The sequence below is a fragment of the Amblyomma mixtum genome, chromosome 2 (assembly GCF_055824585.1).
Source record: "Amblyomma mixtum isolate Tamu chromosome 2, ASM5582458v1, whole genome shotgun sequence".
In the NCBI taxonomy this organism is placed as follows: domain Eukaryota; kingdom Metazoa; phylum Arthropoda; class Arachnida; order Ixodida; family Ixodidae; genus Amblyomma; species Amblyomma mixtum.
The window spans coordinates 87,274,956-87,300,249 of NC_143013.1; the positions used below are offsets into that span (position 1 = coordinate 87,274,956).

General features: G+C 47.0%; 1 protein-coding gene across 1 annotated transcript in view; it reads left to right on the top strand.

Annotated features, from left to right (window-relative positions):
• LOC149360046 (uncharacterized) overlaps positions 1 to 1,859 on the top strand; it is a 30,785-nt gene extending 28,926 nt beyond the window's left edge. The window contains exon 5 of the mRNA XM_089569184.1: positions 1,745 to 1,859. Coding sequence (XP_089425310.1) covers positions 1,745 to 1,828 — 84 coding nt within the window. The 3' untranslated portion in view covers positions 1,829 to 1,859. The remainder of the gene's footprint in view (positions 1 to 1,744) is intronic.
• Positions 1,860 to 25,294: the final 23,435 nt, after the last annotated feature.

A 25,294-nucleotide genomic window follows, 5' to 3' on the forward strand; every position in this document is an offset into this window, starting at 1 on the left:
GAACGACTTCTAAGAACTTTTTTCTGTCCTATGACCAATATATGATCTACAAGAAGCCCTATAGCCAAACTAATCAGGCAGGTAGCCATGAATTTTTTTGTCGGGTGTGTGGGGGGGGGCAAGGGAATTTATTGTACCCAGGAAAGGGCGGGGTGGGGGGGGGGGGGTGCATGTTAACGAGAAACTTCTAGGACGACTGGTGGAGGGAGGGGTTGAGCGCGATTTGGGGGGAAGGAGGGGGGGGGGGGGGTCGGGCTCACCCCCCCCCCCCCCCCTGGATACGTGCGAAACTACTACCTACACGTGCGACAGTTACTTCACCGACGTCTTTCAACGAGAGCGTGATTAGCTTAGGCTTAACTCGGGTTTTCCTATTCGAATGTATGGAGAAGGGAGATGCGCTCCCAGCGACCAATTATTATTCTACTATTTAAAGTGCGCTCCACTAGATATTGTGAATACTGGGCCCTACCTGAGATGGGAACTGCACAGACTAAGCGTTTGCTCGGAACACTACAGCCTCCAGTCTGTATAGGGATTCGATGTGTTAACAATAACGCGTGTGGGCACAGCCGTCGATAGCTGTTCCGACGTCTGCATATAACAACCTGCGCGAACGACAAGGCTATGTGAGTGCAGTGAGGGCCATAGGCGCTGGTGTTATGCTGTATGAATATACACAGGCGCCTAGAACCCGCAGCGCAAGCTCGCATCCTCGTCACACATGTAGGTTTGTTATCTACGAGAGGCGAGAGAAATAACGCAGGCCGTGCATGCACGCTGTATTGTTAACTCGTAGGGGTACTATATACATTGATCACTGCCCTGTTTTTATGATATACTACTCAGTAAAAGGAGAACGCAAATGATCAAGACGCAGAAGTGCAGTTATCCAGCAGGTATCTGACAATTCTCTTGAATCCTTCTAACATTAAAGGCTCGTTTTATTTGACTGCCATTTCGATTTTTCGACCTGCTTCTTTCGAGATTTCTAAAGAGATACCGCGTCTCTTAAGCCAATACGCCGCTCAATATACGCCTAGTACCGATTCATGGACCACCCCCTGCATTCGTACTAACTAGAGCTTGCATATAGCCTTGAGCATAACCTTCCATCCAAACTAAACAAGCATAAGCTGACTGTCAGTTTCACAATTAGACAACTGAAATAACATTCTGTACACATATGATTTATTTTTTCAATCGTTTGTAGTTTCACTGTGTATTTGCCTTCCGTAACTCAGTTTCTTCTCTTCATGTCTTGCGAATAGCTGATTAAACAAAAGACTTTCGCTCCTATGGTAACGTGTACAGTTACCTATTACCGATCACAGATTTCACTCTCTCGTCAGATGCATGATGTATTAGGCATTTTATTTTTTATTTCTTATTGGTCATTTGTTGTCGATGTTTATTCTCTAATGTAGGCCTGTATTAATGAAGTCCTGCTTGTAGCTGCATTAACAAAAGGCGTACTTGCACTTTTTCTTTGTTTTGAGTGTTTACTGCTACTTAGAGATTGTATGTATTTATATTAGTTTCTTTTACTTTTTATGCTTTATAAACTGGCGTCAAGACTGACCCTGTAAACCGGGTGCCTGAGCATTGTCAGGCTGTTGTTAAACAGCTCTTTGCTCAAGTAACCCTTCCCGAAATTGGTATTCAATTCAAGTGAATACGCGTGAATAGAAAGAGGTAGGCAACCTAATCCCAGCCTTTCTAAAATCGAAACTTCTGTCCGCAGGATGAAGACAAGCCTTTTACCGAATACACACTTTGGACATGCATGAACACCACTCGTTACCTGATGGCACAAGGAAATCTGTAAACACTTTGGAGGCATCATATCAACAACGACACCACCACCAACAACAACAACAAAAGAACTAGAAATAAAGCATCGCCACTACGTACTTACATAGGTTTAGTGACTACATTGGTGTAGCGTTGCAGCAGCTGACCGTACTATAGTCGTATACAACTTAAGTCTGCAGTGACTGAAGGTCCGCCCACATTCAGCCCCCGCGTACAGAATTCCTCCATGACGAAAAAGTAGTCCGCTAGTTAAACATTTATTGTCACCTAAAAAAGAAGCTTATCTCAAGAAATAAGATTATGAGCTCTAGAATTCTGATACCTATATTCTTTGATATAGTCAAACATTGAAAAGTTGATTTCGTTTACTTCTGAGATTGGCCAGCGGAGTAATGCAAAATGCCGCGGACCGCGTCCCAGTGTTATCAACTGCTGTGTTTTAAGTTGTATCCTACTATAGTTACGTCTTTTGAAGAAGTGGTTTGATCGTCGTCTTCAGTTCTTACACGGAACCCAAGCTCAAGTTTGGTCGCGCGACGGCAGCGCCGCATTTATCCCCTGGCGGCGAGCTGTGGCCGACTGGGAACACACGCTGTAGACCGCGGCGTCGGCGCGCACGCGCACGCGCTCTGCAATCCGGTCGGGGCACAGGAGAGGACGCCGCTCCGCTTGTTTGGTGCAATCACTCGACAGGCGTGGTGACCGAAGCGGCATTTTAGCAGCAACAGCAGCGAGATGCGTCGTGGGCTGCCACTAGAGTGCTGAAAATACCGAGGGACACGGTACACCTGTTCAACTGGGCCAACATGTGGAAACATTCTGTTACAGGCGCCTCTTCCCACTTGGCTAGCCCCATTTCTGCGGCTGGCATGCATTTACTTCGTGAACATGTACATGAAAGTACACCACAGCTGCGTGCTTGCACTGAGCTTTAAAAATTCAGCGGGTACTTTGGCTCTCTAAAGTGCTGCAAGGCGAAAACGTTTCCTGGCGCACTGTTTGTTTTTATTTATTTTTGATTTTTCATATTTTGTCCTTCTATTTTTATTTTTGTTTCTTTTCTTATTTTCATTGTTCTTTTATTCTGTTATTTTCCATATTTTTTCCCATTTCATTTTCTTTCCGTTGCTTTCATTACTTTTATTGTTTTTTTACTTTTCCTTTTCTTCTTTTTAATTCTTATTCTATTTATTTCATTTATGAAACCCACGCATTCACTACATGCGCCTTTATTCATGCTGGGACCTTGAGCCTTCGTGGCCGAGTGTTAGCGTCTCCGCTTCAAATGCCAAAGGCCCTGGTTTGATTCCCAGCCTCGACGCGGTTTCTTTTTAAATAGTAACGCCGAAACGCGGACAGATCTGCCGACACGGCTGCTAACGACAGTATGAGGCATTCAAGGCTTTCGCCTTAATATCAGCTTTACAGGTGCATCTTCCTTCTCGAACGAAAATCTGCCGCTTTTGCTGGCATGGCCCCTCCAGAATAAGACTGAGACATCGTAGATATTTGCCGCCGTTTTTGAAGGCATACAACTCTGGAAGGCAGGCAATTCAAGGCGCATATGGCGTCTTCCCGCCGCGATGGCTCAGTGGCTAGGACGCTCGGCTACTGAGTGGGAGCTCCGTGTTCAATACCGGCCGTGGCGGCCGTGTTTCGATGGAGGCGGAACGCAAAAGGCGCACGTCTGCTGTGCGGTGTCAGTGCATGTTAAAGATCCCCAGAGGGTCGAAATGAGCCTTCCTTTATGGCACCTCTTTCTTCCTTTCTTCTTTCACTCACTCCTTTATCCCTTTCCTTATGGCGGTGTTCGGGAGTACATCGTGATGTGAGACATAAACTGTGCAATTTACTTTCTTCAAAAACCATTTTTATATGTTTAGCATATGTATTCGTTCGGCAGCTGGATGCGGGATTGTAGCGCACGCTCAGCTCGTTCGCGATGATCCACGCTTGTGTAGGCCTCCAGCACCCGACGACGGAATTCATGCCACGAGATTAAAACGTCCTCTTGGTTTTCAAACCAGGTGCGAGCACCATCCTCGAGGCTGCAGTAAACGTTCCGGAGTTTGGCTGCGTCGTCCCATTGGTTAAACGCAGCTACGCGTTCAAAGTGAAGGAGCCAGTCCTCCACATCCTCAAAAAGTTCCCCACGGAACGTCTTGGGAATCCGCGGAGTCTGCTAGGTGTAGTGGGATGGCGCGGCAGCAGCGGTTTGCAGATGAGGAGGAGCGGCTGTCGCTATGGCGCCGCTCTCTAATGGTCCAACCTCCGAAGGCAGTCCCTGGATCCTCCGACTGAAGCGATGTACCGGGGTGTCAAGCGGTACAGGGATGGCGCGACGGCTGCCTGGAGGGGTCTCTTGCATGGGCTCACGGGTACCCCGCACCTCCACCAGACTGTAACGTACTTGTTGACTACCCACTAGCCCGAACCCGGACCCTTCTTGTTGACGAAGGGGGCCTTAATACCAGGCACGAAGACAGACAAGGCCAGGCAAGCTGGGGCTATATGCATATGCAGCGCGCCTAACATGCATGGTTAGAGCTTACTGGCATGAATAAGAATAATGTTAATAGCTTATTGCAAAATACTAGTAAAGACTAAGAAATCTGTAGCAAGAAATATCAGTGCGAATTTTTGCACAAAATGCACGCTTCTCGTAGCAACATAATAAGCATCTTGATTGATGGATTAGTCATGCTTGCAAGATCAGAAATGAAATCTAAAAGCATATGGTGTTTTTCTGCCTTCAACTTTAAGTTTTTTGCCACTGGCATTAAAAAAATTACAGGATTGCACCTGTCTGCTTAGGATCGGAAATGCGAAAGCCTTTCCCTGTCCTCTCTTTCTCCCTCCAGTTTTTTTTTTTGATCATTAGTTTTTGTTTTGTGAATATTTTCTTCTTGTTCTGTGCTTTTTCTATTTAAATTGTATATACATTTTTTAATCTTTAACTTTTCTTTCTTTTTCAATTCTTCTTTTTCACTTGAATTTTTTTCGAAGAAATGACTGTTTAGCCTATGTATGGATTGTTATGTGGCTAGCGTTGGATTGGCTATGGATCTGTCTCGTCGGACGAAACCACTGATGAGCCAAGAAATGCTTTCGTAATAATACTGTTATGCATAAGAAAATTTAATCGTATAGGACGCAAAATGTTATTTTTGGGAACTGAAAATTGAAAAAAAAAATGTTTTTATGAAAGGAAATGATACAATAACTGTCTCACAAATCTCGGTGGACACCCGAATCGCTCCGTAAAGGAATGGATAAAGGAGAGAGTGAAAGAATAAAGGAAGGAAGAGGTACCAGAGTGGAGGTCTCCAGAATTTCGACCTTCTGGGGATCTTTAGCGTGCACTGATTGACTGATTGAACAACTTTTATTTCCATCATGCAATACGTTTACCCCGCCCCCGGCACGCAGGCCTGGGAGACGAGGGTTTTAGGGCGGCTGGCAGTCCTTGACTGGCAGCGGCCTTTTCCGCCAGATGGATGGTGGTGCGCTGGAGCTCAGGGTCCGGGCTTCTTAGCAGGGTCTTCCAGGCTTTTCTACTTCCAATGTTTTTTTCCGCCCCGGGAGAATTTGGGCACTCCCAAATGATGTGGTCGAGGGGTCCCTCTCGCCCCACAGTGTGTGCATCTATCATGCGACCTGTGGTCTGGGTACACGTGGTACGCCCATACCGGTTTCATAAATGTATTAGTTTGTAGCCGCCTCCACGCGACAGCTTCTCTATTATTTAATTCTGGGTCTGGTGGGGCCCGGGGGTACCAGCCTACATCCCAATTTGTAATGGTCAATAATTTCCCCGTAATTTTGCAGACGCTTCTCTTTTCCCCAGTGCTCGGGGGGCTCTGCGGCTACTCGGAAGAATAGAACTCGGGCTAGCTCGTGAGCCGTCTCGTCACCGGGGACGGCCGCATGAGCGGGTGTCCAAATTAAATGAATTTTCCTATTAAGCGGTTGTTGGCTAAGGATCTTGGCCGCTTCCGGCGAGATCGTGCCTCGTCCAAAATTATGAATGGCAGTCTTACTGTTACTTACTGTACACTTTGCATTTGTTGATAGCAAGCGAGCGCTTTAGCAACTTCCTCCGTAGCCTCTATGTTGCGCCTCCGGATGACTGCCGCGGAGACTGGCGCCCCTCGGCCGCTGACGACCGAAGCTACTGCCGCTCCCGTCCTGTCACCCGCCGCGTCAGCATACGCTACGTCCGCTGTCTCCATATTAGCGAACCTCAGCTCTACAGCCTCGGCTCGCTTGGCCCTGCGTTCCACGCTGAACTCCGGGTGCATGTTTTTCGGGAAAGGGGGGACCTTCAAGGCGTTCCCTCGTTCCCTGTCGATTGAAACTTTCATTTTGATCCCTATATCGGGATCTATCACAACTACCGTATTTACTCGCATAATCCTCGCACTTTTTTTCGCAGAAAATCGGTGCGAAGTTAGGGGGTGCGATAATTACGCTGGGAAAATTTTTGAACAATGCTTTGGAGTGCTGAAAGCAAATGTAAATAGGCTGTGAACCGGGGTTCTCAAGCCAGCTATTGTAAATTTAACCAAAACTTCAATTGCAAGCAGGACTTACGTTTGTAATAAAACCACAGAGACGACAAACACTAGCTGCAGAAACACTTTACTTGCGAAGGCTGGCCGCCCGCAACATCACCATCATTCAGAGTCCGCGGAGTCCACGTTGACATTGCCATCGCTATCGCTGGTCGCTGCTTCGTCGGCTTCCTCAGCTTCACCCTCTTCATCTTCGTCACACACCAAGTGGTCTTCTGTCGCGTCCAGGGCGTTGGAAATGCCAGTTTTCTTGAAACTCTTCACGACCACGTCAGCGCCTACGAAAGTCTTCGCAAAATGGCAGAACTATGCGCGGAACTCGGGAGAACGTGCGGCGGTACCAGCGGAACAAAACTGACGAAACACCTTCTCGCCTTCTCGCTCTCTTGAATGTTTTTATGTAGCCCAAAGATTCCGCTTTGCTTTGAAGTAATCATTTTCTTTCCTATCTGAGCTGTAGTTGTCTTAGGCTGTAGCTGGGTCATCCGCTCCTTTGTAACTGTTAGTCCTTTTATCATTAGTTTGGTAATGCTATATTTTGATAGTGCATGCACTTTTCCTTAGTTCTGTCGAGTGATGTTGGGGATGCGATGATTATGCAAGGAAAAAAAAAATTCCAATTTTCGATAGGCAATGTGGGGGGTGCGAGCATTATGCGAGTGCGAGCATTATGCGAGTGCGAGCATTATGCGAGTAAATACGGTATTGCTCAGATTACCCCACCTGTTTTCGTTGTGCTGATTCTCTCGATTTCATAGGCGCGCACTGCCTCTACTAGTTCTATCCACGTGTTATGCACCCCTAACCCAAACAGTCACTCCGTCGAGGCACCCATCGGTAGCCTTAGTGCTTTTTTAATACATTTTCGAATGAGGACATCTATTTTCTCCCTCTCTCCGGCTTTTATATCTAAGTAGGCGTCGCGTAACTAATTCTACTAATTACGTACGCCTGTATTAGCCTCAGCAAGTTCCTCTCTTTCAATCCCCTACCTTTAACCGCGATTATTATGAGGCCTAGAGTTTGCATCGCGTAATGCTCCAACTTATTAAGGACCTCCCCGTTTTATCCGTGATTGGATGATTAAACCCAAGATCCTTATTTTATACACCTTTGGCACCTGCATGTCCGCGACCTTTATTTTAATATCCCCGCGTTCTTTACACCGGAGGTGTTCTGGGTTATGGTTGGTTGGTTTATGGGGTTTAACGTCCCAAAGCGACTCAGGGTATGAGAGACGCCGTAGTGAAGGGCTCCGGCCATTTCGACCACCTGGGGTTCTTTAACGTGCACTGACATCACACAGTACACGGGCCTCTAGAATTTCTCCTCCAAAGAAATTCAACCGCCGCGGCCGGGATCGAACCCGCGTATTTCGGGTCAGCAGCCGAGCGCCGTAACCACTGAGCCACCGCGGCGGCTGTTCCGGGTTATATACAAAAGTTCTGACTTTTGCGGCGAACACCCGAGTCCCCTTTCGGCTGTGCACTCGACAATGATGTCGGTTACGGCCTGTAACCGCTCTTCCGTGCGTGCATCACTCCCTTGGTTGACCAAGAGATTAATATGGTCCGCGTAAACGCTGAAATGTATTACCTCTAGCTCATTTAATCTGTCCGGGAGGCCTCTCATTGCCGCGTTGAAGATAAACGGTGACAGGAGCGAGCCCTGCGGCGTGCCCCTGCTTCCTACTCAATCGCGGGTGATTCTAAGCTTTGGAATCGCAGACAGGCTTTCCTGCTCGATAAGTAATTTCTGATATATTCTTAAGTTCTCTTCCCCACTCCAAGCTTGTTCAGCCCGTGGCGGATCGCCTCTTGTTTGACATTGTCAAACGCTTTGGTGAGGTCTAGGCCCAAAATTACTTTCGCGTCTTCGGAGCGCGAGTCTATGATGTCGTGTTTAAGTCGAAGCATCGCGTCCTGCGTGCACAAGTGTGGCCGGAAACCGGCCACCTCTTGCGGCCACAGGTTGTTTTTCTCCATGAAGCTCGTCAGCCGTGTTTGCACGACGTGCTCCAACAATTTTCCAACGCATGACGTAAGGGAAATTGGCCCTAGGTGACACGCAGCCAGCCGTCGGAGGGAGCGGACGTGCCTTCCAAGGGCTCCGCCAATTTCGGTTACTTTCGGCGGTTCATCGAAATTTTCATTTTGAATTCTGTGTCGAATCGACGGATCTCATCGAGAGGACAACAGGGATACCAAAATTTTCGAGGTAGGACTCCTTCTTCCGATTTCTTTGAACTTTTCGCGTCTTGCTGACTACGTGGCGCAGCTAGGCCTAACGCGATCTAGCTTTCCGCGGCTGATCAGGCTCGCGGCGACACTATCGGGGGATCGCACCCAGCCACGTGAAGTCGACCAAAGCTCGAAACATGGAAGCAGTAGAGGAAATGTGCACTGAGGTCGCAGAGCACTCGGACGCCTTTTGCGTTTCGCTTCCATCGAAATGCGGCCGAAGCTAACTGTTTTTCCGGTGTTTTGCTTCTGAGATCACTTCTATAGGACACACGTGTTAATAGAAATCTGGCGAATCGGCTGGCTTTGTCACAACCTGCAACACCGCGGTGCCATGACAGCCGCTTACCTTGCACTGAAATCTTGAAGCAAGGAAGCAGCGATAGAAACGCCGAAACGCATGCGTGTTGGGCAGCGTACTTGGAAACTAGTGAAGCAAAGATGATTTGGCGAGTTTTTTTTGGAAGTCAAAGGTGGAAGGACATTCTCTTGCTCTGCTCGACACCAGGAACCATATGCGTCATCTTCTTGGATAAGGTGACAAGACTGCAGCTTTTTTAAGCGCGTTGTTTTGAATAGGTCAAACGTGCGGCGCATAATGGGCCACTCAAAGATGATGGTACGGGCTCCGCCTGTGGTAGATTCAATGAGTCAACACAACACATGCCCTAAACGACATGAACCCCTGCTCGTGATCTAAGAGAAGTTAAATTTAAATTTCTGTAATTACCTGCATGGTTTTTTATGCTTTGATGCGTGAACTAGTTGCTAACAGCAAACAGTTTGGTACTCATAACTGCTGATGTGTTTGGAACCCAAATGCACTTTTGAAAGCATTTCGTAGAGAAGTACTGAATAAATCTGAAAATACTGTGAAAGCGCGTTTGCATTCCTAAGGTACGATACCTTATAGAATAGTAGCATAATTCCGTTTTTTTTTTTGAGCGGATGGCTCTGCTTGGGACGTTATGTGAGAGGCCGCCTGGCTGCACTCAGCCATGACTGAGCGTGCTCCATGCTACCAGCCAGCGGATCTGACGCCACGACTGCCCTCATCAGCACTGTAGAGAAGATGGCTGGAAGTCTGCAGTTGAGGTTCTCACTTGTCGTGTCGTGTTTTTCGAGCGTTGTAGGTTGCAAAGTTGACGTGAGTGTGACGACACGAGCGGAAATTGCGACTGCGTCTGCGGTGAGCGACCACCTAACAGATCCCGCATGATATAAAAAAAATAAATATCTCTCGTGGTCTAGAGTAGACGTAAGCATGAAATGCTCTGCAGTACCGGCGTAGCACATTATACAGACTCGAACTCGGTATTGTTTCGTAAGCGCTCTCTGCCATGTGGTCAGAGTGTGCATGCCACTCCCGACAGTATTAAGACGTGAGCCTTACTTACCCCTTTGTGCGAAAACCCGTGTGTGTGTGTGTGTGTGTGTGTGTGTGTGTGTGTGTGTGTGCGTGCGTGCGTGCGCGTGTGCGCGCGCGCGTGTGTGAGTGTGTGTGGTGGCACTCGATCCTACCCATTGAAGGTGGCGTCCTCATGCGAACTGGCAGATGGCGGTTAAATACCTAAAAGGTGTGAAGGGTTTTTGAGTTAGGTGAAAGGTTGCATACAAGGAGGTTACGGTTTCCAGCAACAAAAAGCTTGTTGCTGTAACCGAATGCTCACTGTTTTTCGCTTTTCAGCTAAGTGGCTAAACGGCGTATGCATTCGGTCTTCCCTTACAAAAAAAGTTTTAGACAGTCTAAGAGTGTCAATAGACTTCTGTCTATAAAGTCTATAAACACACCCTAGAGAAGAGTCTAGAGGCAATAAAAATGACATACACAGTCTATAGACAATCTATAGATTTATGACCATACAGTTTCAGTAGACCTTTGTCTATATACAGTGTATAGAATATGAATAGACAAAAAGCAATATCTACAGAAAGTCAATAAGAAGTCTATAGATTGTCTATAGACCATTTTTATAAGGGTTGTGTGTGCTCCCATAAAGATCTTCATGTTTACGCCGACTCGTTCGGAACGAAGCGGACACGTCAAAAAGCGCAAATGGAAAACACTAGAACGTTCCTCATGTGACACCGTTTGCTCCATGTAGGAAGCAAGCGGTGTATAGTCCTTGCCGCTGTGTGCGCACAAAGATGCCAAAACACCTCCTCTCTGGAGTGTTGCAAGCCGGTTCAGAGGGCACGCGCTGCCTTCTACGTCATGCTACTGTAAGGAGCGCACAACAGCGTAGTGAGCAATAAGGCGACGCTCAGAGAGCGGTTTTCGGGAAGGACTATGGTATAATACTTTCTTTCGATTGTTTTTACATTGTTCAGGCTGGTTGCTGCCTGAATGTGTGAAAAAGAGAGCATTGGGATTCGTTATCGTCAGCAACGTCGCCACATTTGTCGAAAAAAAAATGAATGCCTCTATGCCGCATTGCTCTTGTGGTTAGTAACAGTCACGACCAGAGCACGCGGGAAATGATACAAACACTCCTTCATTCCTAGTGCTGAAAGTACCTGCAGCAGCTGAGTCTTCACTTTCTTTTACCGAAGAAGATGGCATATCTGGAGACCGCGGCCAAGCAGTCTGTCTTGTCTGCAGACTTGTTATCGACTGTAATTTTAATGCAATTACTTTAATTATAGTTTTGGTTCTTGAATGTAAAACATGCTGTCCAGAGCCTGTTACTTTCATTCTTCCGTATCTGTGCACCTGTATTCTTTGCAATAAAAGCGCTTTCATGAGGAAGCGCTGGTGTGTGCATGTTTCTTTTTTTTTAACTGCTAGGTATCCGCGCTTGAAGCTAATGACGACTGCACTCAAATTTACCCAGTACGATATCGTCCGAAGTTTTGGTAACGTACAATTTTTGTTGTTGAGAATACATGTTCATTCAAAATTTTGAAGCATAACATTGCAAAAAGTAAAGCTCACTATGCAAGTAAATTACAGCTGTGAAAAGAAGGATGACTTCATCAATAAGTTAATTAACATTCGCGCAAGGGCGGCTTTTCAAACCAAACCAAGCTTATAGATTCCACATGAAGGGAAGCATACATACTGATATGCAGAATCCGTATTCATAGTCTGAGGACTGGCACGTGTTGAAGGTACCTTTGCTGATTATTTTTCGTTATACTTTAATTTTACGTTGCCGCAGTGCACATCAATACGCCGCTACAGTCGACAGGCGGAGCTGATCTACTTTGTACTTGAGCTCTATGACGCTAGTGATGTCGCGCTGACGTTCTCGCAATTCTTTGTCGCCGGTGTAGCATGTTGTTTGCGGTGTATTTTATTTCCTCATGAGATGATCTGCTGTCCCGTTTTTATTTTTTTGTGTTTCTTTCGAACACTGGCTGCTTTTTCCGCAGAGGACTTGTTTTTACTTCGTCGAAGTTATTTCAGTTTGTTGGTCCTTTCAAGCCGCTGGACATAGAAAGGGAGAACGAATCAGAAATTGTAATTCCAGAGCTGAATGGAGAACGAACATTTAAAGTGACTCAAGCAAGAGGATTAGTGACTGCTAAGATCACGCTATGTATTTCGCACTGCATCGCATTAGTAGTAGTAGTATTAGTATTAGTATTAGTAGTAGTAGTAGTAGTAGTAGTAGAAGTGGTAGTAGTAGTAGCAGTAGTGGTAGTAGTGGTGGTCGTAGTAATAGTAGTAGTGGTGGTGGTGGTAGTTGTAGCAGTAGTAGTAGCAGTAGCAGCAGCAGTAGTAGTAGTAGTAGTAGTAGTAGCAGTAGTAGTAGTGGTAGTAGTAGTAGCAGTAGTATTAGTAGTAGCAGTAGTAGTAGTAGTAGCAGCAGCAGCAGTAGTAGTAGTAGTGGTAGTAGTAGTAGTAGTAGTAGCAGTAGTATTAGTAGTAGTAGTAGTAGTAGTAGTAGTCGTAGCAGTAGTAGAAGTAGTAGTAGTAGTAGTAGTAGTAGTGGTAGTAGTAGCAGCAGCAGCAGCAGCAGCAGTAGTAGTAGTAGTAGTAGTAGTTGTAGTAGTAGTAGTAGTAGTAGTGGTAGTAGCAGTAGTAGTTTTTATTTAAAATAATAGTTAAATAAAGGAAAAGATTTTTGCTAGCCCCGTAATCTGCCATCGCTACGGGAAGCACCTGAGCTGGGGCACCGGAAATAAAGGGTTAGCAGGCAGACTGGAGAAATGAAATGAAAGAGGTAGAGATGGGAGGACAGTTAGAAAGGATAGGGGGGAGTGAGGTGAGAGGTACACTGCACCTAGCATTAGTACTAAATCCACGTAGACGGGTAACCCTCGGCGTTTCGCAGGCCGAATGAAATCTCTGGGCAGCTCAAGTTATATACCGTGCACGCCTAGGTTGGTGTACGAAACACTTAAGTATTTTCCAAGGCCACAAATAAGTATCTGTATAATGCTCTGCGACTCACAGGCCACATTAAAAGCCCTCGACGGCGTAATTTCGTTACGGGGGAAGACTGATTTGGTGTACGAAACACTTGAAGAATTCTCCAAGGACATAAAGGGGCAGATTATTACAGTCTTTAAACGGATACCCGGTCACTGACTTATTCCTTGCGACATCGAGGTAAATGTAGCCGGAGGAAAGTTGATGCCAATGCTACTACGTCTAGCTTTTCGTTCTAGAGATGTGAACTTCGAATATTTTTATGGACCATGCGAGTTGGTATGAATGAAAAGATGTTTTGAACCACATCAAACAAGTTGTGACCTTTATCGCAATGATCCGCTGTAACTGTTTGCAATTCTACTGTAGCTGAACAGAAGTCTGCAAACTTATTCATCCTTTGCGACTGCACGGGAGTAGCGTAACTGATCCGCAATTAAACTGTTTACAATATGGTAATTTTAGGACATCACTGAAGAGAAACTTAACCGCTGTTCAAAAAAGGCCTCTCATTGCTGACAAGTTGTTAGGTCTATGGCTTACGCGTGCGCTCAGAAACGCTCAAACGCGGCACTGTAATATTTTCTCTAGGACAGCGCCGTTCTCAGCAGGGACTAGATACTCTTTGAGTTACTAGAAGTTAGATCCCTTACTTGACTGACGCACTCCATTGGCGTTCTACAGCGTTTTTTTACAGGTTTGTCTTACAGGTTTGTTGGCAGCTCGGGAAACAATTCTATTTTTAACAATAATGTGTGTTGGATAATACAACCATTTTATAACATTCTTGTGACCTTGCTTACTGATTTTTGTTCATTTAGTGTATTCTTGGATTATTTACCATTTAGTGCGATTATGACTGATCTTTGCACATAGTTTATTTTCCATTTCCTGTGAACATTCCTACCCTGCTGAAAAAAAGTTTTATGATTCAATAACCTCATAGAGGCTTCATCATAGAATATCATACAATTTGAATGATATATCATACAATTTGTATGATATTCTATGACATCTCTATGACGACTGCATGATTTTACAGAAATCTATGGCATTTGTATGATAACTTTCTATGATTTGTATGATAAGTCCATGATATTTGTATGACAAACTGCATGAGTTTATTGCATCATAGAACTTTTTTCAGTAGGGTGGCAGGTGCTTTTTTTTTCTTATGGTATGTTGTAGCTCTCTTTTGTGCGCTATATCGGCAGTTTCGGTTCATTTTATTCCTTGATACGAAACGGAGTAGATGGCGCCCCTGCTGCCAATGGATGGGAGCTCGGGTAAGTTCAGAGGAGCGTAGTGCCAGCTGTAACCAATGGGAGGATGGCTTCGCGCCACGTGTCACCTAAATTTGTGGCGTCATCACAACCTGCCCATCGGATTGTGAGCAAACTGACTAGCGTGGCAGGTGGCAGTTCATTTAATGCTTGGTCACGAGAGGTTGCTCGGGAAGAGCAACATGAGTTGCACAATCACTACTGGTGGCTGGGATGGAAACAGCCATCTGCCAGTGCAGTAGCTCATCGCTTAACCTCAGTGCCATTGTGCTAATAGTGATAAGAGGACTTGCCGCGATTTGTGAATGTTAAGTGCACAATGAATTCCACATATATGTGCATCAACACACTAAAATCCGTAAGGCGGTGTTTAAGTGACCCCTTCTTTCGCACGTGTACTCGGTTTTAACCACTTTAAACTTTTACCACTTTTTCGTAGATTTTTCGCTCACTGTCAACGACACCGACGACGACGTCGGATTTTCTGCTACGAGCTCCTTAACGTTATCTCGTTAAAAATACCACATGTAGGCTATTTAGTGGCTTAAAATACGGTGATCGGCGGGAAGACGCTCGGAGAAAGGAAGCGCAGTTATCACGAAAGCTGTACTTTCGTCACGTAGCAGTAAAACTGACTTTTATTAGCGATGTTGGCTGCATTTTTAGGGCTTAATAGCTGTGGTTTTGTAATCAATGTTTGTGTTTGAATCCAGTACAGCAATGCCCATCGGGGGACTTGTGCGTGATGAGATGATAAATAAACTAAACAGACCTTTCTACACACCAAGCAGAGTCAAAAACATGAGGAGGCGTCGCGGTGGCTTATACCCGTGCCACAAGGCCAGATTTAATGCCATTAAGTGCTTACTGCCTTAAGTTTTAATGGCATTCGTGCGGTGCCACACGCATAAATTTAATGGCATTAATCTTACTGCCATTCGCTACCTACTGAGTTCGCCACAACTCATTCGGCCTTGTGATGCGTACTCTCGTTTCCATTCCACACGGAGAAAAGCATGAGTAACAACTTTGTAACCAGTTAGCAAATGGTTAATTCGCAACTTTGTCAGATGAAGCATCTATTTACGCCGCGTTTTCGATGTGGAGAGCGCCATTTTTACCAGTCTTTTTGACATGTACTCTCGACTTGTGTGCCGACATGCGACTTTATGGCTACTTTTCCGACTTGTAAAGCAGAAACAACCGTATTTTATGAAAAATCATTTTTACATTACATTTGAACGACATTCCCGTTATATTGCGCTCATTAACACTGTTTATATTCAGATGAAACTTTTGACTCCCTTGAAAGCGTTATCGTCATCCTCACTTTCGATAATGGCATTAAATGTGGACGTGTAGCACCAACTCCGAATATAATGGCATTAACAAACTTAAGGCCTTCAGCATTTACTGCCATTTCTTTTGCGCGTGTGGCACGGGTTTTTATGGAGCTCGGCTGCTGATCCGAAATAAGCGGGTTCGATCCCGGCCGTGGCGGTCACATTTCAATGGAGGAGAAATTCTAGAGGCCCGTGTACTGTGCGATGTCAGCGCACGTTAAAAGAACCCCAGGAGGGGTCGAAATTAACGAAGCCATCCACTACGGCGTCCCCCATAGCCTGAGTCACTTTGGGCCGTTAAAGTCCTGCTTGACCGAAAATTTGCAAACCGTAAAAATGTTGTTTTTTAATAGTAAATCCGCTGATTATGTTACCACAAGATATTAGGTTCCACTTTCAAGCAGTTAAGGTGCCAACGACACGCAAAAATCAGTACCGTTTTCAATACCGAAACTGGAAAAGTGACGCATGTTTGAGACGGGAGTCTGGGCAGGTTCGGAGCATCTGCTCGATGCGGCTCGTGCAAAGCGCTGGTACCGGTAGCGCGTGTAGCACTTTGCTCAATAAATGCTGGTTATATACGAAATATATATATATATATATATATATATATATATATATATATATATATATATATATATATATATATATATATATATATATATATATATATATATATATATATGAAAGAAGCCAACAGCCACAGAAACCAAGGGGCACAGAGGATTTTTTTATTTATTTATTTTGTGGTGTTGATCAATTTAGGATATTGCTGAAAATGTTATCGCCTAAAGCTAATTGAATAGAAAAGCAGAAGAAAAAACAACCACCTGCCGCCGGTGGGGAGTTCGGATCCCACCGGCGTCAGGTGGTTGTTTGGGCGGATGAGATTAAGAAGTTTGCGGGGATACAGTGGCGGCAACTGACAAATGACAGGGTTAATTGGAGAGAAATGGGAGAGGCCTTTGCCCTGCAGTGGGTGTAGTCAGGCTGATGATGATGATGATGACTTAACACCCGTGTACTGCAGGGACGAAATGGTTTTTCTAATCTTTGCAACCACATAGCTGGGCAGAACGACGTGGTTGTCGGAACCCAGTCGACCATACGCCCACCACGCAAATTGCCGGTAGGCAGTGTATCTGTATCGACTGAGTAATAATGCAGAACATATAATAAAAACTACGTGTTGTCGTTTGAAAATATTATTATTCAAATAGCTTATGCGTTCAGGTCTCTGAGGTCGTATAAACACGACGGATGGTAATGCTGAAGCTTCCTATATTCGACCTCAAGTATGAACGGCGTGTGAGGTAGTAAGAAATTTGGTGCTTTCAGTAACGCACGTGTGACCTTCCAGGATTCTCAGCCCGGCCCGCGAGTCTTCGCGGCAGCAGATGCACTCGGTGCACGACGGAATGATTGCGCATCGGGTAGAGCTGCACCCGCAATAAACGCGTACATCCTGAATCCCTTTCAGACGAAGCAGACCTCTCTTTAGACCACTGCCTGGTCTCAACAACGTGAAGTCAAAAGGGCATGTTTCAATGAGCAAAGCCGTGCACTTTAGCTTCTTAACCGGCTAAGCTAGCTTGTGACCAGCGCTCCCCGGTCGTCTTTATTCTCCCGATTAGAGACGCCTCGCAGCCTTTCATCTGCCAATTATAGCCCCCTCGGTACGTGACATGCATTGCCAATCGGACCAGAAACACGTACGTGCTCTGACGATGTAGACCGGGAGACGTCTATTGACAAAGCCATGCCTACAAAAGGGGCTAGCGCGAGGGAGAAGTGTCAGTCACCCACCGTTATCTTTTTGAAAAAGACCGTGGAATTCACGTTAAAACGTGTACTCTGGACAGTGACACCAGCTTTCGAGATAGGGTGTAAAGGGTAGTGGCCGAGAGGTATACATGGTGTTTTCCGCATTCCTCGCATTCCTTTCTGCAGCCACGTACAAAGTTGGCCGCGCGCTGCGTCGACATGATGCCAGCAGTTAATTTTCCTCGGAGGGCATCGAGCTTCGCGGTGAAAACATCCAGAAACGCACCAGAAAAAACTGCCGACGATTACGTTACTTCCTGAAACAAAATTTGAGCGCAGCTCATCAGCTGTTGCAGCTTTTCGATAGATTGAGGCAAAGAATTCGGGCAAGACATGTATGTGCAGCTGGCCAAATTTTAAGCTGGCGTGCGCGGCGGCTGCGTTTTTCGCGCTCATGCAGCTTGTGACGGAGCAAACTTGCTAAAAAATCAAAGCTAAGCACAAGCTCACTAAGCCCGTGCGTAATACTGAACTTTCCACATATTAGCTTCGTAGCAAAACCCATGAGCGCAGAAAAAGCGGCCGTCACGCACGAAAGCTAAAGATTTGGCCGGGTGTACAATTACAGACAACTTGTTATTTTTCACACATATTCTTTCTTCAAGAACAGGCTGTCGAACCGGAATTCTTTCGGGTCCGGTTCGGGTTCGGGTTCACGCCTTTCGGGTTCAGTTCCGGGTTCGGCTCCAGAGGGCCATTCCGTTCCGGTTCGAACCGGTTCGGGCAGTCTCGAACCGGTTCAAACGGGTTCAGGAAAAAAAATAGAACGCAGATGGGTTTTAGTCAACGTTACTATGCGTTTTCTTTTTTCTTGCTCATCGGTATACAAAATAAAAAATGCAAAGGTTTTTTTTGCGAGAATATAAAACTGGGCTAGTAGGTAAGGGTTCATGCTTAAGCAGCGCAGTAAACAGGACAAAAGGAAGACTGGAGACGACACAGACGCTGACTAACAACTGGTTATTACATTCTGGGAAAGGTATATAAGAAGGCGCAGGACACAGTGAGCAATCCAAAAACGGAAGATCAAAGATGAAAACTAAAAAACCATACTGCGCATGCACATCATAGTCGAGTTATGACATCTTTTTCGACGAAATTCGAAGACTATGTTTCATAGTAGACGGCACTTCCCTCTCTCCTGGACCTCACGCAGTTGCCAAGAAAGCCTGACTCCTCATCTGCGAAATTGATGGATGGAGCAGCAACACGCTCATCTATTTCTTTCCTGATCATAAAGGCCTCCACCATCTCCCTAAAAATTCGATCAGGGTGATTAAACAGGAGACTTGTCTTTCGAAATGGGGAAGCAATGAGCTTTTGTTCGAACGTCACAGATGGGTGAAAAAGGTAGCGGTGTCGTACAACTTGGCTTTGCATTGCAGCGAGTGCAACGATTGCTTCCCCAATGGCTCCACAGCCATTGATCCATTTTTTTTCTTTATTGCCCTACATACCTATCGTGAGGGGTCTAATTTAGAACCTGCTGTCTGAGACAGTGAGCGCCTACAAAAGTAAATGTTGCACAACCCACTGCTGGGGCTCAGTGGTTAGGGCGCTCGGTTACTTATTCGGTGTACCCGGGTTGTAACCCGGTCCCGGGAGCCACGTTTCGATGGAGGCGAAACGGAAAAAGGCACCGTGTGCTGCACGATGTCAGTGCGCGTTAACGTACAACTGCGCCACTTTTTGAGAATTTCGCGATATTCAAGGATTCAAATCTATATAGGCTGTAGGTAAAGCATGCTAAGATTTTTTTTGCACTACCATTTATAATAGTGACGTAATCGACGATTAAATTTTGCACTTCATCTCAAAGCAACGGAAGAGTGCGGGGAAGTTCAGTGGGACGCCACCGAAGGCATGATTTCAAATTGCCACAGCCGTCAGCCACGCCCTGCCGTGCCTCGTTGGACGCTGCCAAATAACGTTCGGCGGGCTTTGCCTTCGGTGGCGTTGGTTTTTTTCATTCAAGCCAAGCGTTTATGCATTGAAAATGTACCAATACCTTCGATGACGTCATCACGCGTCCCCCACTTTGCGCTGTGTGCTGCGGAGAAATTTGAAGGCCGTCGTAATTTTGATTGGTGATTACGTCACCGTTTCACATTCTAGGCCGAAAGGACTTCGCATACTTTACTTGGAAGTTTCACACATTCGACGCTTTTAAGCTCGTCGATTTCTAAAACCTATATAGTAGCCCTTTAAGGATCCCCAGCTGGTAGAAATAATTCCGGAGCCTGTTTCTCTTTTTTCTTTCTCTCCCACCTTCCTCCCTCTCTTACGGCGCGATTCAGGTGTCCATAAAGAAGTGAGACAGTTACTGCGCCATTTCGTTTCATTAAAAACCACCATCACAACGTTGTTGGGTCCTCGCACTAACATTTCATCTATTTGTGGGAATTGGCGCAAAGAAAAGGAAGGCATCCTCAATCGGTGCTAAAATGACTGTAGACACCCAGTTTTATTGCGTGTTTTCTCCTTTCAAATGACGCCATAGATATTCGAATATATGGATCACCGTGTGGCATTCGCCTACTGCCACTAAATAATTTAGAAAATAATTTTTCTCCCATGCTGTTTCGGTTTCATCAACCGAATGATATCTGAGACGTGAGTTCCAAATTAGGTCACTTGAGGCACGGGAAAACTAATAAAAACGCGGATACGTTGTTTTGACTCACTATAGCACTTTAATCTGCCGGCTTCAAGACCTATATAATTACAACAAACGAAGTATCAGCAGTTGTATTGCTGTTTTATTGCACCTGACGCGACCTAATTTCCACTACACGTCCCAGCCATCGTTATGTTGGTGAAAGCGAAACAGGGTCAAGAAGAAATTTAAATATAAATTACTTATTATGTGTTCAGGGATACCACGCGGTGCTCCATCTACACCAATGTCTAACGCATCGTTTGAAATAAGAAATCACGCAAGCAAAAATTTGGTGTCTATAGTACTTTATTAAGTTAGAGCACTCCTAACAATCTGATTAAAGATTTACGCAAATATGTAAAAGGTAACATACCATAGTGGGCGAGTTGGTATTGCATATCTAAGGAACGAAACAGCGCAACTAAAACGAAAGACCAGAAAAAAAGAGACACGAACACGCGCTGACGTACAACTGAGTGTTTTAATCGGAAAACCACATATAAATAATCTCTAATCGGTTCGTCACAGCCTCACGTCGTCATCGCTAACTACTAACATAAAAAGAAGGAAAATAACCATTGCCGAAAAGTAAGCACCTACAGGCTCCCACGCTTTTCCAACACATATATCTCGCGCTTAGTCAATTGTAAGTCAGTCAGTCGTAAGTCAGTTGTAAGTCAGCGCGGGTTCGTGTCTCTCTTTTTCTGGTCCTTCGTTTTAGTTGCGTTGTTTCGTTCCTTAAATATGTAAAAGTGTACGAGTAATAAATCAAGATTTTAAACAAACCTGATGTACAAGTCTTTATATTTGGCGGTAGTACATTACAGAAGCGCCAATTAGGCTTCTTCCCAGGCACCAGACTTCCTGGAAGCTTGTCGTCGATTTTCGCACTTCCCAGCGAGGACAGCTACGGGTGGGTAAATTTATGCGCTAGATCGTCTCATTTTGTCCGAAAACAAGAAGTACGCTGGGATGGAAAAAAAGTGGGGCTGAACCGGGTCCCGAACCGGTTCGGAACGGTTCCTTTAAATCGTTCCGGTTCGGGTTCAGTTCCAAGATGGCGAAAAAAATATGGGTTCGGTTCGGTTCCGGTTCCGGCCCAAAATTCGGGTTCAGTTCCGGTTCGACACCCTGTTCAAGAAGCACTCCACTGACGGTTCTTGATTGTCATGACGGAAGCTTTGTGGTCGGAGAAATAGATGGGTATTTGGTCTACTTGCTGCACCAATGACTGGTTCCCAAAGACGAGGTCTGTGCAAGTATTTCGCGAGGTTGTCACAGCCATGGAAGGCGTTACGAGCGAGAGGAACAGGATGTTCTCCCGCATAAGGGGTAAGAAATTCCTGTTTGTCTTTATATGTACATTAAAGTCCTCACCCACCCTGCCACCCCGGCAGGTGGCAGTCAATGGTTAATACACCATTGTCATCTCCAACGCATGCAGCCCACATCTCTCCCTCATCACCCCACGTATGTACATATAAGCGCGATTCCGGCGTCCACTGACATAGGGAGCCAGCTATGCGCACTTCCTTTCCTTAAAATGATCGCAGTTTAAAACGTTGTCACCGCGAATGAACACAATGAACCCCGACGGCCCATGGCTTCAGCGCCGCGTTTCTGGCACAAGAGGGAGAGAGAGAGAGAGAGAGAAGCAACTTTGTTGCCATAGATTGGCGGGATTTAGGGCAGGTGGGCTTGGTGTGGCCCCCAGGTGGGGGCGACTTCCTGGGCCCGTGAAATGAGTGCTAGTTGGATAGTCTTGTCTGGCCTTCTGATGAGTTGGTTCCCTCTCTCCTCGGAGGGAGCTGGCAGTAAGGTTCGAGGGGGCGGATTTCCCGCGCAACCCCAGAGGATGTGCGCCTGGGTGGCGATTTCTCCCTGGTAACAATTTTGGCAGACGGGGTCGTATTCCCCGTCTGTGATGAGGGAAAGTCTATAATGGCTAAGTATGGAGTGTGTCTGCAACCTGCGGAGCAAGGTGGCTTGCGCTCGATTTAAGTCGAGGTGGGGAGGCGGAAACTGGCGTCTCATCTCACTGTGGAGGTTGGTGATTTCGCCAAAGGTCTGGGAAGCCTCGGGAAGAGCGTATGGGTCCGTGAGGCCAGCCGCCCGGTTGATTAGTCTTCGGGCTAATCGGTCGACCCCTTTGTTTCCAGATTTTCCCGCGTGGGCGTTGATCTTATGGTCCAGGTTGATCTTATGGTCGGGAGTGCAGCCGCGAAGGATGCGTGCAGCGGGGTGGCAGATAAAACCTGCCGATCCGTTTAGGACTGTGCGTGTACGTGGGTCAGCGATTGGCAGCGCGATGGCGGTTTTTTTCGCCGCTGTGGGAGAGTGGGTCGTACTGCGGCGGCGGTGACGAGAGTGGATTGTGGCGTGGTTGCACAAGCCACGTATGTGTGTGCATTTTTCCGTGCAGCGTCCACGTATATTGCGTGTTCGTCGGCAAAGTATGTGGCATCTAGTGCTTGGGCTTTCAGCTAACGGCGCGTATCATGGCGGCCAGGTAGCATGTTTTTGGGGCTTGGTTTTATGACAAGACGGCTATCGACACCTATCGGAATGGGAGCCGTGAGGTGGACGTCGCCTATGGGGTTGATGTTCCGACGGTCAAGTATGAGCCGCCCGTGTTTGGTGCGGGAGAGGCGGTGTATTTGGGTGGTCTTGTGTGCCTCTATGAGTTCTGTGAGCGTGTTGCAGATGCCGAGTTGGAGGAGATGCTGTGTGATGGAGTACTGGGGTAGCTCCCAGTGCCGTTTTGTACGCTGAACGCATAATGTCGTTCACAGCTTCCCCGTCCTTCCGGCGAAGGTGATAGTAGGGGTAGGAGTACACTCTCCTGCTAATGAGGAAAGCTTGCGTGAGCCGACAGAGGTCATCCTCCTTAATACCTCTGCGGCGGATGAGGCCGTTGATCTGATTGACTGTGGTGCGGAGGCGCTGAATGGGCCTCCCAGTTTTGCGTGTTGTTTTGTATTACCATATCCAGAACGGGGATGGTGCAGACCGGAGGTATGGCATGTGTGTCTACTTGGAGAACTAAGGTTCTTGCGGGTCGGGGACGGGCAGGCTAACTCGTCTGTCTCTGATGACTAGTAATGCGGACTTCGTGGAGGAGAGCGTGAGCCCGTTCGCCTGTACAAAGGAGTGTACTTTGTAGATTGCTGTTTGGAGGGAGCTTTAGATTTCCCCGTTAGAACCTGATTTGCTCCAGAGGGTAATGTCATCGGCATATATTGAGTGTTGAATGTGAAGTATGTCCTCCAGGAGTGGAGGGAGGCCTCTCATTGTAGGGTTGAAAAGGAACGCATATAGGACTGCACCTTGTGGTGTTCCTCGGGTGCCTCGCTGTGGAGGTCTGAAATGTAAAGTTCTGCTGTACGGTTATCGGTGGCGTTGTCGGGTGCGGCGATGTAGGCACGCAGGGGGTAAGGAATAGGACCCAAGCGGAGTTCCGAGACCCGGAGGTAGAGACGAGCGCGGCTCAGATGGGGTGCTGACTGTGGTTGAGTTATTGTACGGATTGATTCGTACATGGCCGGCGGTGCGGGCGGTGGTGTAGTCGATGTTGGCAATGGTACATAGGACTTGCAGCAGGGCTCCGTTGGTGGTAGTGCGGAGTTCAAGCCCCCCTCCCGGTCGGAAGACGATTTTGAAGTCCTCCGCTGCCAGGTGAGGGAGGGGAGCGTGGCGACGTAGAGTGGCAGTACCGGAGGTGGTGTTAGACGATGGAGGAGAGGTCATGGATGCGCTGGTAGCAGGCGGTGGCGAGACGCTGGGCTCATGTGCCGCGGCTGCACGTTGTGCCTTCACGGCACGCAGCCAGTGCGAGTCGGCTGCAAATTCGACAGGGGCGATGGACACGCCTACTGCTTGGTAGGCTATATTGTGTGTCTGCGAACGGCAGCGGCGCAGGCGGCGAAGCAGGGCCGCGATGGCCGCGGGTGTGGCGAAGAGCGCAGCAGTGCGTCGCGCACTATGCTTAGCGCCTCGGTGGCGTGGATCAGCAGAAAAATGGACTAAAATGCTCGAAAGTAGACGGAATCGGGCTCCGAAGGTGTCAAACGGATCCTCTCACCTTCAAAGATGCATTAGTGAAGTTTCGCAACAAAGAGTGAAGTCCGGTGAAATGGAGCCAAAAAGCACGGAGCTCATGCGAGGCACGTCCATTTAGCTCCCTTTAGCGAGTAGCGTCCCTCCGCCCTCCCACTGGTCTGGATTCGAGAGCTCCAAATCTCGAGAAGGGGCGCCCCGAGGGCAAGCCCAGAGTTTGTGGTATAGAGTGGCATGTTGGCCACACAGCTTGCAGGAAGGGGAGTAGAGCCCAGTGTACATGCGAGCATATACCGCGTGGTTGGGGAAGGTGTTCGTATGGAGTTGCCTACACGCAACCTCTTGAGGTTTGAGGCGAGAAATGTGTGCGGGGGAGATATAGAAGTCTACTTAAGCGATAGTGCATAGCGATGTCATGAAAGCTAACCACACGAGAATGGGCGACGCCACATCCCGGTCGGTGAATCCTCAGGCATGATTGTGGGCCGCCTCGTTCCCTGGATGGGATGAGTGCGCAGGGACCCAAATCAGTTGGATGGGGTGGAGTTGAATATTGTTGACGATAATGATGATAGTAAATTTACATGCCGCAAAGGCGTCTGCGGTCAAAGAGCACCATGGCACACGGCATTTTCGTTTGCTCAAGGTGGGGTCAAAGACCCATTTCCCAAGCATTTCACTCTGATTAAGCTGAGTACGAGGCCAGGGAAGCTTGTACCCATTGTATCACCGGTGGGTACCCGGCGGCACTGGGGATCGAACCCCGAACTTCCCGCATGCGAGGCGGATACTCAAACGACTGGGCCACCGCTGCGATGGATTTGAATATTAGTGGAGTGGAGGAGGGATAGGGTGGCAGGGGAGACCCGGCCTTTGGCGAAATTACGAATCGCAGACTTATAGTCGCTGAAGATGGGCGGCGTTATGATCGTGTTTGAGCTTATAGAGTTGTACAGTTGGCAAAACAGATGTCTAGAACGACCGAATCGTGTGTTCAGCAGCTCCTAAAGCCGCTGCGAGCAGGAAGGCGAAAAATGACGATGAAATCCTACGAGTTTAAATGCACATGCTTACATCCAGACCATTCTTAACCAAATGTTATCGCTATATATTGCATGTTCA